Here is a 19166-nt window from a genome sequence, read left to right as displayed (position 1 = left end):
TTCGTTGTGTTTTTATTGTAAAAAGTGTATATGCTTGTCTTGTGAATGCTGTTCTTGCTGCTTTTCTCTTGCACGTATGCATTTATATACTTATGCATATGACAATAAAGCCGACTTTGGTTCTTTCAGGCGCTGCATTCCAGTGCAAGGCAGGGTAAAGACGGACTACAATTACCAGCTTCGGCTGCACTGGTAGGGGGGGGTGTGTGTGGGGGGGTGACGCACAGATTGACGTCAGAAGAGGCCCCGCCCCGCCACGGGCTCGGGCCCCGCCTCCGCTGTGGAGCGCGCTGGCGCCTTTGGAACGCGGTGTATCGAGAGCTGAAAGGGGGAATTCCAATTGGAACGCGGTGCTGTCAGCGGCGGATACATTGTATCCGGAGAAGGGAATCCCCGGAGCACAGGGCAGCCGGCGAGGGACGAGGCTGCATTCGTCTGCAGAGCAAGCCCCCCTCCTTCCAGAACCCGGGGGCATTCGGGCAACGGTTTTCAGATACCCCCTCACCACAGCAACACTCCACGCCCCCACCTTCTCCCCCGCAAGTCTGTGACCCGAGCGGAAGCCGCCGCTAAGCTCCCACCTCCATGGAGTTGGAGAACATCGTAGCCAACACGGTGTTACTAAAAGCGAGGGAAGGTAAGGAACGAACGAGAGTTTTCCCTTCTGCAATGGGCGCCTTAAACTTTCTTTAGCAAAAGGCTGGTTTGACACCCCCTCCCCACCCCCCGCTGTCCGGAGTTCTCTGTGTACTGGGATCACGGGGGGTAAGGGTGAGAACCAGCAGACAAGGCAAACTGTCCCGCAGGTTAGGAGTGGTATGCGTGGACCCCGGAAATACAGCGCTGCCTGCGTGGGAAGGAGCTACTGCGGTTTGGTGGAGGGTGACAGGTCTCTGAATGTGCAACTTGGCCTCCTTCCTGTTTGTACGTTGCTTTTGTAATTTTGTGGAGGGAAGCGTGAATGTGTTTCCAATGTTGTCATTCAGCCCGTCTTCCCACCGTAGCCGAGAGAGAGAACGAGCTGGGGAGGTGGGGAGAAAACACCCCCGTGTTGGCGGTGCGATCCCAAACAGGTCACACGAAGAACCTGTGGCGTGGTGTTTCTAGTCGAGAGAAGAGTTACAACTAAGCGGTCACTGTTACTGGACGGTGTGGGAGGACACCTGTCCGCATTAAGCTCCCAGGTGTGAGTTTCAGTCAGGAAAGGCCGCGTGCAGAATCCCCCTCCCCCCACCAAACAAAAAAAGCAGTGCGATGGGTAGATACTGACAGGACTTGCAAGGTATTGATGACCTAAAATTCGGGCTGTGTTGGCTGTAATATTTTGCAAATTGCTGCACACTTGCTTCGAGGCTGTGGATCGATTCGGTTCTTCCCAGCGATAAAATATATTTCTATTCCATAATTTATCAAGCTCACTTAAACTTTCAAGTCGCACCGCGAGAGTTGTGTTCCGTGGGACTGGAGTTTGCTATTGCCTGGTGCGCCTGCCGCCGGGATAGTTCCAACGTTTGTTTGAGTATTTTGACAGCAGAAACCATAAAGCGGTTCATATTAAGTGTTCATTGAGGCGTCAGAGAAAATTTCGTCTGATACAGGGTTGTCACCTATAATACAAGAAACTCACCAGATGTTGGACATCTCACACACAAAATGCTGGCTTTCCTGCATCGGCAGAATTTTTGGACTCAGCGAGCAGGGAGGGAAGATAATCTATCTTCAGGTTAGGATAGTTGCACAACTCGGAGAGAAACTTCTATAAGCCTTCTTCCCTTACCGCTCTGGGTGGGTGGAGGATGTTGGTGTTGGGCAGATAAAAGCAGTGCATTTTGTAGCTGGTACCCTCTGCAGTACCGTTACCCCAGGCATTGACGGCAGCAATGAAGGTCCTCCATCTCTGGCGGTGTTCGGGGGCTTCCTCCATCGTGTCAGTAGCCCGGTTTCCACCACTGTCAATCATGTGAGTACCGGGTGGAGACTCGGGTATACCGTCACACTCAGATGTTCATTGCTGTTTTAGTCACAGTTTTGTTTTACCAGTCGGGGTTGTTAGAACTGAGCTGAACTCCCTCACCAGTGGACCACTTTTAGTCTGGCCTCTACCCTTTGACCTGTTTGGTATGGGTGACTCTACCAAGAGCCGAAGCCTAAGGTCCCGACTCCAGCTAGCATAGCTCTCCCAGTCGTTGAGGCACGCAAGCCTCCAAACCACGCGAGGTTGTGGTCCTCTTGGAGGTCTGCAGATGGTGCTGGAGGTAAATGACAGAGAAGAGAGAACCTGCGGATGCTGGAAATCCAAGCAATACACACAAAATGCTAGAGATGATGAGAGGTGCCAATTATTGGAATTTACTCTGATAAAAATAATTGCCTGTTGATTTTTTTTGGAAAGGGACTAAACTTCCTCTGTAACTACAAAGGAAGAAACTGACACAAAATAGATTTGATTGTTCCCGATGTCCCAATAAATGATCTTGCCCTGAACTGTTTATTCCCCTCCATAGATGCCATCTGATCTGCTGAGTTCTTCCAGCATGCACTGTGTGCAATATGGTTCTCTGGTGTTTGAGAATCATGCTGGATGCAAATGCACTGCTACATTTCCTGCATTATAAAGTGAGCCAGTTTATAAAAATACTCCTCAGAAAGGTGCTGTAAGAGGACCGGTTGTTACGCAAGGAGCCATATCAGTGGATGTCAGTTTCATTCTGTGTGTTGATACTCATTTCCTTTGAAGATGAGCCATTCTTTTTAGCTTTGTCTTCGTATGAGAAAGGTTCTGCCCTCAACAACACTAACATAATTGTTTTTTCTGAGTGGAGTGATTTTTTTTAATCACTTTGCACCTTAAGAAAAGTGCGGTTGGAGAGAACTGACAGCTGAGAACGGATGCTTCTGGTTACAGCAGAGGCCATGTATTCTCACAGTGATGCAACAGTGAAGAGGTTCATAAACACAAGGGATTCTGCAGATGCCAGAAATCCAGAGTTTGTTCGTTCATTATGTGCCATGTTGTATGATGTGGGCGATCATGACCTTTCCACGACCATAAATGTTTTTGGCAAATTTTTCTACAGAAGTGGTTTGCCATTTCTTCCTTCTGGGCAGTGTCTTTGCAAGACGGGTGACCCCAGCCATTATCAATACTCTTCAGAGATTATCTGCCTGGTGTCAGTGGTCACATAACCAGGACTTGTGATATGCACCAGCTGCTCATACAGCCATCCACCACCTGCTCCCATGGCTTCACAGGACCCTGATTGGGGAGGGTGGGGATCTAAGCAGGTGCTACATCTTGCCCAAGGGTGACCCGCAGGCTAGCAGAGGCAAGGAGTGCATTACACCTGCTTTGGTAGAGATGTAAATCCACCCAGTCCAGAGTAACACACAAAATGTTCAGCGGGTTAGGTAGCATCTATGGAGAGGATCAAGCAGTTGATGTTTTGGGTCAAGATCCTTCATCAGCAGTGGAAAGGAAGGGGAGGGGAGAACTAGAACAATTTGGTAGAAGAAGCTGAAGGAGGCTGTTTGGCCCATTTTTTGCTGCTAGCTCTAGTTTTTCCAACTCCTTCCACTGTGTTCCTTTTCCCTTGTAACAATGGCAATCTTTCCATTTCAAATGTTCATACCAGGGGTTCCCTACCATTAACCGAGGGGGTCAGTGGACCCCAGGTTGGGAACCCCTGGACTATCACTGCCTTGGTAAAACAGCCAACTTGATCAAAGGTCCAACACACTCTGGACGTTCTATTTTTTTTCTCCCATGCCCCCATCCTCCATGAAACAAAAGACCGTAAGCACCTACCGCCAGGCTTAAGGACAACTTCTACCTTGCTGTTATGTATGAGACTGCTGAACAGTCCCTGACTACAAAAGGATGGATCCTTGACCCCAGACCCCAGTGGTTGTATTGTCCACCTGCACTGTACTTTCTCTATCGCTGTTACACTTTATAATACTCTGTATTTTTTAGCTCGTACTACCTCAATGCATTGTTTAATGAATTGATCTGTACGAACAGTATTCAAGACGAGATTTCAGTGCACTTTTTTACATGTGTCAATAATAAACCAATTCCAATATAAAAGTTACGGAATGTTTTTTACCACCCTCCTCTCAGGAAGCACAGACAAATCTTCACAATTCCATGCATAGGTTTTTGCTTCCTCTCAGGTCCTTGACAAATTCCCTTAGATCTGAGCTCTCATCTTGACCAGCCTGCTCTGGGTGGAGATGATTTCTTGCCACCTGCCGTAGTGAGGCTTCTGGTGGTCACCTCTGCCGAGTCCCTGCTGTATGAGGCACGATGCTGGCTCTCGTATTGCCCCGCACCACTGAACTCTCTTAATTCACACCCATGTATAGCTCTGCAAACTCGGTCACCTGTCACTCTTGTGCCGGTGAGCTTAGGGGTGGCAATTAATGGAAGTTCAAGAAATCGAGGTTCATGCTATCAAGTTGGAGGCTACCCAGATGGAATGCAAGGCGTTACTTCTCCAACCGGAATGTGGCTTCATTGCAGAGGTAGAGGAGGCCATGGATGGGCACATCAAAATGGGAATGGGAAGTAAAATTGAAATAGGTGGCCACCAGGAGATGTCACTTTCCCTAGCGTCTCCTCCACCATTCTCCATTCCTGTTTCCCTCGTTCATGTTATCTCCTTACCTGCCCATCACATCCCTCCACCGTTCTTCCCCATTCCCTTTCTTCCATGGTCTTCTGTCCTCTCCTATCAGATTCCCCCTTCTCCAGCCCTTTATCTCTTTTACCAATCAACCTCCCAGCTCTTTCCTTCACCCTCTCCCAATCTCACCTATCACCTGCTACCTTGTGCTACTTCCTCCCCCACCTCCGCCTTCCCACTGACTTCTCCCCTTCCTTTCCAGTCCTGATGATGAGTCTCAGCCCGAAAACTTGACTGTTTACTCTTCTCCATTGCTGCCTGACCTGCTGAGTTCCTGCAGCAGTTTCAGCGTGTTGCTTTGGATTTCTAGAATTTACAAATTTTCTTATGTTTGGAATACACTATTGAGACCTAACTTGTGATTTATGAGAGCTTAGTTTTCAACTTCCTTACACTCGTTTTCTGTTCACAAATCTTGTTCTTTTCTTTGGGTCTTTTTCAATTAATCTTGCAGTGTTCGAAGATTTCTCTATGTGTAAGGACATAAACGTAGACTTAAGACTCAAGACTTAAGTTTATTTATCAGGTGTACATTGAAGCAGCCCGCAAGTGTCCCCGCACATTCCAATGCCAACATAGCACGTCCGTAATGCGTAACACAGCAAGCATCGACACAACAGCAAAACAAACTCTATTCTTCAGTCCCATTTTCTTTCTCTTTCTCTTTCTCTTTCTCTTTCTCTTTCTCTCTCTCTCTCTCTCTCTCTCTCTCACTCTCTCACTCTCTCACTCTCTCACTCTCTCACTCTCTCACTCTCTCACTCTCTCACTCTCTCACTCTCTCACTCTCTCACTCTCTCACTCTCTCACTCTCTCACTCTCTGCTCTAACCACAAGACATCCTGTCTACTTTGGTCACCAGCCTCAGATTTGGACTCAAGCATGTAGACAAGTTGTTCAGCCCATCAAGTATGCTCTGCCATTTAATAATAGCTGACTTATTTTTCCCTCTCAACCCCATTCTCCTGGCTTCTCCCGGTAACCTTCGATGCCCTCGCTAATCAAGAATCTATCAATCTGTACTTTAAGTATTCCCAGTGACCTGGCATGCAAAGCTGTCTGTGGCAATGAATTCCACAGATTTGCCACCCTCTGGCTAAAGAATCCTACGTCTTTCTCTTCCTGGCAACACCCATTTCGTTCATTTGCTCCATCTTGTGTTTTCTACAAAGTGTGCTGTTTCACAGTTCTGCCTTGAATGCAATATGCCTTTCCCTTTCACCAGCCTTCCTGCGCCCCATTGTCCCTGGCTGAAACAGTTTTCAGAAACGGCCATAGACTGGTACAGCATAGGAACAGACTTTATCCTCCAAGCCCATGTGACCAATAAGCATCAATCTTTTATTTGTGCTATTTCCCCCATTAACACATTTTGAGTTTGAAGAAGGGTCTTGGTCTGAAATGTTGAATGTACTCTTTTCCACAGATGCTGCCTGACCTGCTGAGTTCCTCCAGCATTTTTGTCTGTCTTGTTTGGGATTCCCAGCATCTGCAGACTTCCTCATGTTTATTGTTCTCCCAGCGTTCCCATCAACTCTCCCTCGGATTCTACCATTCACCTGCAACCCAGGGGCAGTTTCCAGTGGCCGGTTAACCAACCGACTTGCACATTTTTTGGGGGGGCGGATTTGGGAGAGACCCCAAGCAGTCACAGAGAGGATGCAAACTCCACACAGGTCAGGATGGAACCAGGATCACCAGAGCAGCACGAGCCAAGTGTTAGGGTAGTGGCATGAGTCCTGACGAAGGGTCTCGGCCCGAAAGGTCATCTGTTAATTCATTTCGGCCTAACCTGCTGAGTTCCTGAAGCATTTTTTTGTCTGTGTTGATTCAGATAAGAGGGTTGTGTTAATTGCCCTGCAGCAATCCAGGCAACTATGGGTTTCAGTAATTTGCAACACTTTAAATAATTTCAGGGAGCGCACAAAATGCTGGAGGAGCTCAGCAGGTCAGGCAGCATGTATGGAAAAGAGTAACAGTCGACATTTCGGGTTGAGACCCCTCATCAGGACTGGGGAGTTCAGGGAAGCTTGCCATTAGCAAAGTTATTTGAACGTTCAGAGGTCTCCCTCTGTAGATATGCAATTCAAAGGAAGCATTGTCAATCCAAAGTATTGAAGTAAACCGAGTCATTATAACTATTGAAACTGTATTCAGTTATCTACTGTTACCATTGATCTTAAGGATATAAAAATGTGATATACTTTGGGTTTGTGAGCCTTCACCGAGAATGCCTCTACAATGAAGCTTGCTTGTTATACTGAATAAAGATATCTATTTTACCAGGAGGAGAAACGTCTCTACCGAAGGAGGTGTAAGGCAGTCCTTCCCTTAGTTAGCCTGCAGGTCACTCTTGGGCATGGTGCAGTACCTGCGTAGCCCCCCTTTAATCAGGGGTTATGTGAAGCCACAGGATCAGGTGGTGGATGGTCGTACGGGCAGCTGGTGCATATCACAAATCCTGGTTACGTGACCACCGATGCCAGGCAGTCTCCGAAGAGTATTGATCATGGTCACCCGTCTTGTAAAGATACTGCCCAGAAGAAGGCAATGGCCGACAACTTCTGCAGAAAAGAACAATCACAGTCATGGAAAGACCATATTCGCCCACGTCATATGACATGGCCCATAACAAACTTAACAGTAGTAAGTCCCTGGAATGTGCTCCCGGGAAAGTGGTAGAAGCAAATACAATGGTAATGTTTCAGAAGCATTTAGACAGACACATCAACAGACAGGGAACAGGGATATAGACCTGGCAAATGGCATTAGTTTAGTTTGCTTTTGTGGTCAGCATAGACTGGATGGACTGAAGGGCTCTTCTGATCTGACATTCTAACGCAAAGATTCCCACCCTGGGGTCCACGGACCCCTCGGTTAATAAGTGTTCATGGCATTAAAAAGGTCTGGAACCCCTGTTCTAAAGTAAGTTTGGCTGGACCAATTTGGTCAAGTCAGCTATTTTTAAATAAAATTGAAATTTACTGTTACACAGCATAGGAATTCAGATTGCGCAGGTTCCCCAGTTGGTTAGTGTCATTGGTGAGACCACAGTAGAAAGAATGCTGCAGGTAGACAGTCAGAATTTGATAGACTTTGCAATACTTTGCTAGCCATGTGTTCGTGGTTGGACAGCAGTGAGAGTTGGACACTTTGCATGCATAGTTTTAGGTGACGTGTGGCGATTTGTCAGGTCACCTAAAACTTTGAACTCCTATAGACTCACAGCAGAGCATATTCTAAACCAGTTGCATCGTGATGTGGTTTGGAAACACCAATGCCAAAGAACCGAAATATCTGCAGAAAGTGGTGGAAATATCCCTGTCCATTGGGAAAGCTCTCCCCATCATTGAGCACGTCTACAAGGAGCGTTGCCTCAAGTCAGCATCTGTCATCCAGGCCACTCTCTTCTGGTTACTGCCACCGGGCAGGAGCCTTAGGTCCCATACCACCAGGATCAGGAGCAGTTATTACTGTACTACCATTAAGCTCTTGAACCAGTGTGGATAGCTTCAGTCACCTCAACTCAGAACTGATTTCACAACCTGCAAACTCACTTTCATGGGCTCTACAACTCATGTTCTCAGCGTTATTTATTATTTGCTCAGCTTTGCACACTGGCAAGAGTAGCTTTGTACGTAATTTTGAGATTAGATGATAAAATGGGATTCTTTGACATCTTCACACTATCCTTCTGAAATTCAACTACCCATTAACACTTTCTTCAGTGTGATTGAAAACAAGGAAAACCAAAAGACCATAAGACATGGGAGCAGAATTAGGCCATTTGGCCAATTGAGTCTTTTCTGCTATTCCCCCTCAGCCCCATTCTCCTGCCTTCTCCCCATAACCGTTCACGTCCTGACTAATCAAGAACCTATCACCATTCTCTTTAAATACACCTAATGACTTGGCTTGCACAGCAGCCTGTGGAAACAAATCCCACAGATTTGCCACCCTCTGGCTAAAGTAATTCCTTCTCATCTCTGTTCTAAATGGACGTTCTTCTTTTCTAAGGCTGTGCCCTCTGCTCCTAGACCCCCCCACCTTAGGAAACATCTTCTCCACATGCACTCTATTACTCTATTGAGGCATTTCAACATTCGATAGGTTTCAGTGAGATTCCCCCGTCGCTCTTCTAAGTTCCAGAGAGTTAAAAACCCAGAGCCATCAATTGCTCCTCATACGATAAGCCTTTCATTCCTGGAATCATTCAAGGTCTTGCCCTGAGATGTCAACTCTTAATTCCTCTCCATAGAAGCTGCTTAACCTGCTTGGTTCCTCCAGCATTTTGTGCATGCATTGCTCTGAATTTCCAACATCTGCAGAATCTCTTTTGTTTATGTCCTACTCAACAATGTGTAATATTCAGGCCCTGAAGTACAGAGAAAGGCAAAGTTGGCCTTGGAAGTAAATTTGTGGTGGTGATTACACAGTGGTTCGTCCATGGTTAATAAAAATAAAGTGGTAAAGTAATTCCATCAAGAAGACCTCAACCTTGTTGTGGTTTGGAGGCGTGCGTACCTCAATGACCTGGAAAGCTATGTTGGTTGGTGTCAGGGCTTTATGCCTTGATGTTTGATAGAGTAACCCAAGCCAAACAGGTCAAAGGGTAGAGGCCAGACTGAGTGGTCCACCGGTCCTCCAGGTTCAGGGTTTCAGCTCAGGGCTAACAACCCTGACAGGTAAAACAAAATTATTATGGAAACAGCAATGAAGAACCCTTCTATGTCTGAGTGCATCAATTCCTGAGTGTCCACCTGTGACTTGCACGGCTAACGGTAGTGAAAACTGAGTGGAGGCTACCGACACGATGAAGGAAGCCCTGAACTGCTAGGGGTGGACGATTTCATTGCTGCCCTAAATGCCAGCGGCGTAATGGGCAACTGGAGAAAAGTAATTATTCTGAGCTGTTCTAAAGTCCGTTTGATCAAGGATTGTGTTCCTATCAAGAGCCCAAAGTATTTGTATCAATTGCCGCTGGCAAGAGTTCAGCTGGTTTGACTTGCATGTAATTCTGAGATTAGTCTGCTCAGGTGACATGATAGAATGTTCTGACATCTTCACGTTATCCTTCTGAAATTCAACTATCCATTAACCCCTTCTTCAACCAGTGCAGATGTGATTGAAACCCAGGGTAACCAAAAGGGTGTAGATTGCATCCAATCACATTACATAAACTTTTCTGGGGAAAAAGTTCAATGGTTCCATTCTGATATCAGAGAATGTATACAATATACAACCTTAAATGCTTACTCTCCGCAGACATCCTCGAAACAGAAGAAAAATACCCAAGAATGAATAACTGAAAAGCTTAAGAACCCCAAAGTGCCCTGTCCTGCTCCCATGCATAAACAGTATCAGCCCTCCCTCTCGGAATAATCAAATAACCCAAAAAAACAAATGCCTAAAAATCTTAGCAAGCCAGTGGAAAGATTCGCAGATATGAAATGTTGACTATTCTTTCCACTAGCTGACCTGAGTTTTTATAGCATTTCCTGTTTTTGCGATGGCGCCTCTCCCCATCCACTCTATTTCGACCTTTCAATGATCAAAAGGTTTAATTGAGATCCAGCCCCTCCCCCTACCCCTCGTTCTTCTAAACTCCAGCAAGTACAGGCCCAGAGGCAACAAGTACTGCTTGTACATTAACCCTTTCGTTCCTGGCCCCCCTCTGTCCATGGAATGAGTCCTACACCTGCGACAGGGAAGAAGGAAGTGATCGGGGGGAAAAGGGTATTATTTCACCGTGCTGGTTGTCCAGTTGAAGGGGAGTGTGTTACCTTGATGTTATAAAACTATTGAATAGTCCCCTAGTATGAGAAGATGGAATCTTGACCTCATAATCCACCATGTTATAGCTTTACACCTCAGGCACGGTACTTCTGTTTAACTGTAACACTTTGTTCTGAATTCTGCTGTTGTTTTCCCTTGTGCTACCTCACTGCGATGTGGTAATGCAATGATCTGTACACCTGGTATGCAAAACATAGCTTCTCTGCGTACCTCGGTGGCAAGCATAAGCCAACTTGTCGATTTCTTCCATGGACACGCTGCCGCAAGATGCGGCTCAATTTGATTGAGCTCTGGCAAAAGAGCGTCGTGGTGGCACAGCTGTCAGCGGAGCAGCGGTACACCTTGGGGGCGTCGGAGTTCCACGATCACTGTCTGTGGGGATTTTGTACATTCCCCCCGTGACTGCGTGGGTTTCCTCTGAGTGCTCTGTTTTCCTCTCACTTTCTGAGGTTAGGAGGTTAATTGGTCTTTGCAAATTGTCCTCTGACCAGGCTGGGGTTAAATAGTTGGGTCGCTGCGCAGCGTGGCTAATTCGACCAGAGGGGCCTGTTCGCCTCTGGTTCTCTAAGTAAATAAAATGAATAAATATTGGAACAAAGTGCAAAGTGACCATCAGTGGTGCTATGAATGTTGAGAACAATCTGCCAGTGAGACAATGTTCTGTGTCACCTGTGTGAAATAATCCAACAACGGAGCCTGGTTTGACGTGGTTGAAGAGATCCACACCATCATGGACAAATTGGATGCAGACCGGGGACACTCTCTGCAGACCAGGGGATACGGTGGTATAGCGTTTAGCATAACGCTTTACAGTATCCCCGAACCGGGTTCATTTCCTGCGTCTGTCTGTATATTCTCCCCAGGGCCGCACAAGTTTCCTCCGGGGGCTCTGGTCTTCTCCCGTATTCCAACGATGTGCATGTTACGGTTAGTAAGTTGGGGGCAGGCCATGTTGGTGCAGGAAGCGTGGTGACACTTTTGTAGACTGCTTACAGACGACGCTGGAATTGAACTCCTGAGCTCTGATGTCCCGCGTTGTAATAGCACCGTGCTGGCCGTTTCTCTACCGTGGCAACACTCACAACACGCTGGAGGAACTCAGCAGGTCGGGCAGCATCCGTGGAAAAGATCGGTCGACGTTTCGGGCCGGAACCCAGGACGAAGGGTTCCAACCCGAAACGTCGACCGATCTTTTCCACAGATGCTGCCCAACCTGCTGAGTTCCTCCAGCGTGTTGTGAGTGTTGCTTTGACCCCAGCATCTGCGGAGTATTTTGTGTTTACGACTCTACCGTGGCATCCTTAATTGTGCAGCCTCTTGCAACAGCATGCCCCCAAAATAAATAGGCTTATTGTTGCCGCAGAGCATCCTTGGACTGTGTTGGTTGTTGATGCAAGCAGTGCGTTCCACTGTCCATCTCAAAATACATGTGACATTTGAACCTTTGTTCTGTCACTCAAAGGCAAAATTACCAGATGGACTAAGAATGATCACCTTTAATCCCTGTTGTAAGCGTGTGGGCTTTGAGGTTTTGAACGTTTCATTGCCTGCTATCTGTGAGCACAGCAGTGCAGCGGGTGTGGATTTGCACTCCGCATTTTGCGAGCTGTATTTGTAGCTTCTCTCAATGCACGTTTCAGTCGTTCCATTGTACTGGGTGTGGAAGTTTGCTGGCTGGTAATTGGCTGCAGGCTTTGCTTGTTCTCTGCTTGTGCACTTCGTGGGATCTGGGATATTCTGTTCGAAGGGTGAGATGAAACAGAGTGTGCTGAGGCTTATGTGGAACATTACTACTGGTGTGGACTTGTGGCTAAGTGGCCTCTTGTTTGGGTTATGCAAATTCAGGAACAGTTATTACCCTTCAACCATCAGGCTCCTGAACCAGCGTGGTCAGTAAGATCAAAGAGCTGATTGTGGACTTTAGGAAGGGTAGGTCGAGGGAACACAAACCAATCCTCATAGAGGGATCAGAAGTGGAGGGAGTGAGCAATTTCAAGTTCTTGGGTGTCAATATCTCTGAGGATCTAACCTGGGCCTAACGTATTGATGCAGCTACAAAGAAGTCAAGGCAACGGCTGTATTTCATTAGGAGTTTGAGGAGATTTGGTTTGTCAACTAAAACACTCTGAAATTTCTTCATGAAGAGCATTCTGACTGGCTACATCACCATCGGGTATGGCGGAGTGGGGTTACTGCACACGATCGAAGTAAGTTACAGAAACTTGTAAAATTAGTCAGCTCCATCATGGGTACTAGCCTCCATAGTATCCAAGACATCTTGAAGGAGCAGTGGCTTAGGAAGGTGGCATCCATTGTTAAGGATACCTACATGAAGAACATTCCCTCTTCACACTGTTACCTTCAGGAAGGAGGTACAGAAGCCTGTAAGCACACACTCAGCGATTCAGGAACAGCTTCTTCCCCTCTGCAATCTGGTTTCTGAATAGATATTGATCCCATGAACACTACCTCACTAATTTGTTATTTTGTACTTCTTATTTTAACTTAACTATTTCATAGACTTGTATATACCTTCTGTAACTCAGTTCTATTCTCTATATTTATCATGTATTTCATTGTACTGCTGCTGTAAGGGCTCACAAATTTCATGACATATGCTGGAGATTTTAAATCTGATTCTGATAACTTCACTCACCTCAACACTGAACTGGTTCCACAACCTATGGACTCACTTTCAAGGACTCTACAACTTATGTTCTTATTCTTATTTGTTTGTTTGTTTATTTACAGAGTCATAGAAAAGTGCAGCACAGAAACAGGCCCTTTGGCCCATCTAGTCCGTGCTGAGCCTTTTAAACTGCCTACTCCCATTAGCCTGAACTCGGACCATACCCCTACCAACCATGTATCTATCCAGACTTCGGTCAAACTCACATGCACTGCTCGCACTGGCAGCTTGTTATTTATTATTATTAATTGTTTCATTTTGTATTTGCACAGTTTGTCAGTCTTTGTAGTTTTCCATTGATTCTATACTGCTTCTTTGTTCTACTGCGAATACTTGTCAGAAAAATGAATCTCAGGGCAGTATTTGCTGATAGATGGATAAAAAATATATTTGAACTTTGAACTAGAAATTTTTATTCGTAACAAGGTGCAAGGCTAGAATTTATTCCCACCAGTATTTGCCCTTGAGGTGGTGATCAGCAGCCTTGAAATGCTGTGGTGATTGTAGTAGGACTTTTTCCCACAATGCTGTTTGGTAGGGTGTTTTTGGATAATAAATCATGACAAAGAAGGAGTGGTGATTGTATTTCCAAGTCTTAGGACCGTAAGGAACCTGTTGGTCGCAGAGATGGTGGATTTGTCAATGAAACATAATTTTTGGATTGATGCCAAGGGTTGAATTGGAAGTTAAGGCCTATTGGCCAGGGTGACAACCTAGCGTCATGTATCTGAGTCTGCTGGAGGCCAGGGAAGCCGGCCTTGAGGTTAGAGACCTGTGTGTGTGTGTGTGTGTGTGTGTATGTATGTGTGTGTGTTAGGACCAGGGCCGTTTCCCATGGTGGGAGAGTCTAAGACCAGAAGACACAGTCTCAGAATAGGGGACGTTCTTTTAGAACGGAGATGAGGAGGAATTTCTTTAGCCAGAGAATGATGAATCTCTGGAATTCATTGCAACAGGCAGCTGTGGAGGCCAAATCATTGGAATATTTAAGGCAGAGGTTGATAGATTCTTGATTAGTCAGGGCGTGAAGGGATACGGGGAGAAGGTGGGAGACTGGGGCTGAGGGGGGAAAATGGTGAAATGCTGGAGCAGGCTCAATGGGCCAAATGGCCTAATTCTGCTTCCATATCTCAACTGTCTTGTGGCTGATTTTGCTACTGCCATTTTGTCGCTTGTGTTCTGTGTTGCTCTACCAAGCATTGCGAGCATGGTATGTCGGCACTGGAATGTGTTGCGACACTTGTGGGCTGCCCCCGGCACAGCCTTGGGTGTGTTAGTTTTAATAGTGCAAACGATGCATTATCATCTATTGAAACGACAAATAATCTTGAATCTTGTTTGTGTGATGTGACACGGAGGTGATGGGTGGGCTATCATCAAGTGATCTGCTCCAACCTGGGTGGAGAGAACCCAATGGTAAGAGCTAATGTCAACCAGGCAAGTGGACTCCCAAAGCACTCTGCAATCCATTGGATCCAACTGAAAGCCAGCAGGCAAGTTGTACACAGCAATCTGCCTCCAAAGCTGAGCTGATGAAGAGAATTCCGTTTTGAGAAGATTAGAATACAAAAACAAGAATGTAATGCTGAAGCTTTATAAGGTATTGGCCAGACTGTATTTGGCCCCTCAACTAAAAAAGCATGTGCTGGCATTGGAAAGGGTCCAGGACCTGGGAATGAAAGATCAGTGTAGAGTGTTTGATTTCTCTGGTCCTGCACTTTCTGGAGTTTAGAAGAATGAAGAAGGACCTCTTCGGAATCTGTTGAATATTGAAAGGCCTAGATAGAGTGGACATGGAGAGATGTCAAGGTGCTGGGATGAGCAATAGTTTTTGATGGACTATAGTGGGCACGTGGCCAAGTGGTTAAGGCATTGGACTAGCGACCTGAAGGTCGTGAGTTCAAGCCCCAGCTGAGGGAACGTGTTGTGTCCTTGAGCAAGGCACTTAATCACACATTGCTCTGTGACGACACTGGTGCCAAGCTGTATGGGTCCTAATGCTCTTCCCTTGGACAACATCAGTGTCGTGGAGAGGGGAGACTTGCAGCATGGGCAACTGCCGGTCTTCCATACAACCTTGCCCAGACCTGCGCCCTGGAGAGTGAAGACTTTCCAGGCGCAGATCCATGGTCTCGCAAGACTAACGGATGCCTTTTTAGTTCATAGTCTTTGAGGGCTTGCTATTGCTTGCGTGGTCTGTGGTGGTGGGGTGGGTGCTGATGCATTTTGTGGAACAGGTGGGAGGGTTGATGCTTTGCTGCAGCTTGTGTGTGGGAGGGGGGGTTTGGAGGTTCTAAAGCTTTCTGTCATTGATTCTTTGTTTTTTTTTGTTTGTTTCTGTCTGTGAAGAGTAAGGATTTCAGATGCGTACTCTATACATTCTCTGCCATTAAATTGAATAACTTATGTTTCCAATAGTGTGAGAGTCTAAGACTAGAGGGCATAGTCTCAGAATAGAAGGATGCCTCTCTGGAGCAGAGAGAAGGGATTCCTTTAGCCAGAGAATGGTGAATCTGTAGAATTGATTGCTGCTGTGAAGGCCAGGTCACTGGGTACATTTAAAGAGGAGATTGTTTAGTAAGGCATCAAAGATGACAGAGGGAAGACAAGGCAATAGGGTTAAGAGGGAAAATAAATCAGCCATGATCGAATGACTAAGTTCTGCTTCTATGTCTTAAGTTCTTGCAGTCTACTACAGTTTCCATCATGCAGCAAGTCCCACACCATCGTGTTTAAGCACAGCTACCTCCCTTCCGCCATTCATTTCACGAACCAAGCTACACAACCTTAATCTCTACCTCAGCAAAACAACTCTATGATGACTCTGCACTGCAATAGATTGTGTTTTTTATTTTATTTTTCTAATTGTATTCTTTCTTGGAGAAAAAAAAGTGTGTAGTTAATGTATAAACTCTTCACGGGCTTCCAGCTGGGTACAAGTGTTGATTATAACTGACGTTTCGATGACAAGCTGTGTGATCTCCATTGGTCAGTGACTCCTTGCAAGTTGCCGAGATTGGAGAGCACTCAACCCAAACAGTACCATGAGTGTAAGAATGAAAATTTCACGGTTTATTCTTGTAACTATTTTTATAGTATTCAAGTTCAAGATTATTGTCATCAAACCATACACATGAAATGCCGTTCCTTTGGGGCCAAGGTACAAATTTCTACAGCTGTACCATGGAAAGCATTCAAACTGGCTGCATCACTATCTGGTGTGTGGGGTGGGGGGGGGCGGGAAGGCTACTGCACAGGATCGAAATAAACTGCAAAGAGTTGGAAGCTCCATCATGGACATCAGCTTCAGTAATATTTAGGAATCTTCGAGGAGTGATGCCTCAAAAAGGCGGCGTCTGTCATTAAGGACCCCCACCACCCAGGACATGCCCTCTTCTCATTGCTACCATCAGGAAGGAGATACAGGAGCCTGAAGGCTCACACTCAACAATTCAGGAGCAGCTTCTTCCCCTCAGCTATCAGATGGACATTGAACCCATGAACACCACCTCACCACTTCTTTTTTGCATTACTTATTTAATTTTTAAAATATATATATTTGCTGTAATTCAGTTTTTATTATGTGTTAGAATGTATTGCTGCCACATTACAAGAAATTTTATGACATATGTCAATGATATTAAATTTGTTTCCTAATTCCCTATCCTTGAGGGTTCTGGAGGATAAATTATTGGAGAAAGGATATGATCAACGATTCAGGAACAGCTTCTTCCCCTCTGCCATCTGATTTCTACTACTTTTTTATTTTTATTTTTGCACTATCTGTTTAATTTAACTATTCGATATCATCTTCTTCTTAATGTGCCTTGTGCATTACACACTTGGGTGATCATGGCTTTCCACATCGATCGATCCCATGCAACGTCAATAATATCTCTCACACTAAGATCTGTGAGTTCTTTCACAGTGTCCATATTTTTTTTTCTTTGCCTTCCTCTTCCGTGTTTCCCAGGCATACGGCCTTGTCATGTAAGACATTCTGTTTCTCCGTTTCTGATGACATGGCCCAGGAATATATACTTAGTTCAGTTTTTTTCTCTATTTTTACGTATTGTGTTGTACTGCTGCTGCAAAGAGAACAAATTTCATGACATATGGGGGGTGATTTTAATTTTGATTCTGAAAACACGGTACATGTAGTCACACACAGCACATATAGTTATGATCCAACACAGACAGTCACAAAATAATATTAGCACATGTCCCTAAAAAAAATTAGCACATGTCCCTGATTGACATGGCCTGAAGGTTGACAGATTGCCATACTGTGTGAGCTGCATGTTTATAGAAACATAGAAAACCTACAGCACAATACAGGCCCTTCGGCCCACAAAGTTGTGCCGAACATGTCCCTACCTTAGAGATTACTAGGCCTACCTATAGCCCTCTATTTTTCTAAGCTCCATGTACCTATCCAAAAGTCTCTTAAAAGACCCTATTGTATCCGCCTCCACCACCATCGCCGGCAGCCCATTCCACGCACTCACCACTCTCTGAGTAAAAAAAAACTTACCCGGGACCTCTCCTCTGTACCTACTCCCCAGCACCTTAAACCTGGCTCGTGGAGGGAAGGGAAGCCCCTTTGGTAGAGACGTATCTCCACCCAGTCACCCCAGAGGGTGATAGATTCCTGAATATAAGACGATTTGAGCGAGAGGACAAGGGGACCTGGCTGAGCCATGCCAAGCTCAGTGTGAGGGCGGGTTCACAGAGCCAAAAGCCAATGTGCTTTTCTCCGTGCCTTGGGGAAGAGCGTGATTTAAACCCATGTGCTGTATGTCCATCTGTAAGGAAAACGTGATGTGAATTGGATTCTTAATTTCCATTGGTCAATTAAAAAGTTCTGTTGACTCTCAGAATTTGTTAGGTTTAGTTTTCTAGCAATGAGTTGGACACGTGCGAGTGGTGAATTGTTTTTTTCCACTGAATGTTTTCTCTTTGTTTGTTGCTTGCTGAAGTTTGTTGCTGAAGCTCTCCGCAGTTATTTTCTTTGGACCTTGGTGTGAATTCCTTTGCCATTTGGCATTTGGACACTTGGTTGTTTTGGCAGCTGTTTCAATGCATATTCTTTCCTGGTGCCTTTAGTGTTGCACATTCAGTGGTTCAAGAACTGGATAGTTCAGGCATTGTGTCAGTGCTTTCAATAAGGCCTGAGTTGGAGTGGTTTGAAAGCTCTTGTATTATGAGAAACAGTTAGACTGTTGTTTTAAAATAAAAGATACCAACTTTCTGTTATTTTTCCAAATGCTGTTTGTGTTTTGTGCTTGGCCCGCTTGAGGATGTAATGGTTGAGGATCTAACTGCCTTTGACCTCTGGTCTTTGACCTGGGATCATTCTCAGGGACTCCTGTGCCTGGTGTCGGAGACCAGATGCAGAGTCTGCAGTCTTAGGACTGCACCGTGATCCTGCAGCCAAGACCTTCACGGTGGAGCTGGTGCAAGGTGTTGACGCATCACAGTGGCAGTGAAGACAGAGGAAGGCTGCAGTGGTGAAGGGTCCTGAATCTGCGTTCCATGGCACTGGACCCTGACCCCGATCTGTCAAGGATCTATCTGCCTATCCATCAGACAGCTCTCATCGTTCCCTGCAGAACATGCTCAACTCCAGTGATTGCTCTACTACTGTGACCCTCTGGTCTTTAAAAAGTGCAAAGATATGATTGTTTCATTGCCCTTAGCAAGGCTGTTTCTTTTTGCCTCCGTACAACCACCAGGCTCAGGAACAATCATTACCCCTCAACCATCAGGCTCCCCAAAGGGGTTAACTTCGCTCAACTTCACTTGCCCCATCATTTTTAAATATCGCCGCAGCCTCTTATAGGCTCACTTTCCAGAGCACTTCATATCATGTTCTCGATATTTATTGCTTATTTATTTATTATTTTTGCTTTCTGTATTTGAACAGATTATTGGCTTTTGCACAGTGGTTGAACACCCAAGCTGGTGTGGTCTTTCATTGGTTCTATTTTGGATTT

At 45.7% G+C, this 19166-nt stretch overlaps 1 protein-coding gene across 1 annotated transcript in view; it reads left to right on the top strand.

Moving 5' to 3' along the window:
- Nucleotides 1-275: 275 nt before the first annotated feature.
- LOC140201860 (G protein-coupled receptor kinase 5-like) overlaps nt 276-19166 on the top strand; it is a 212266-nt gene continuing 193375 nt past the window's right edge. The window contains exon 1 of the mRNA XM_072266597.1: nt 276-637. Within this exon, the coding sequence (XP_072122698.1) occupies nt 586-637 (52 nt within the window). The 5' untranslated portion in view covers nt 276-585. The remainder of the gene's footprint in view (nt 638-19166) is intronic.

Source organism: Mobula birostris, chromosome 8 (assembly GCF_030028105.1).
Source record: "Mobula birostris isolate sMobBir1 chromosome 8, sMobBir1.hap1, whole genome shotgun sequence".
Lineage (NCBI taxonomy): Eukaryota > Metazoa > Chordata > Chondrichthyes > Myliobatiformes > Myliobatidae > Mobula > Mobula birostris.
Note: the sequence above shows the minus strand (reverse complement) of the source record. Positions and strands in the feature narration are given on the sequence as shown.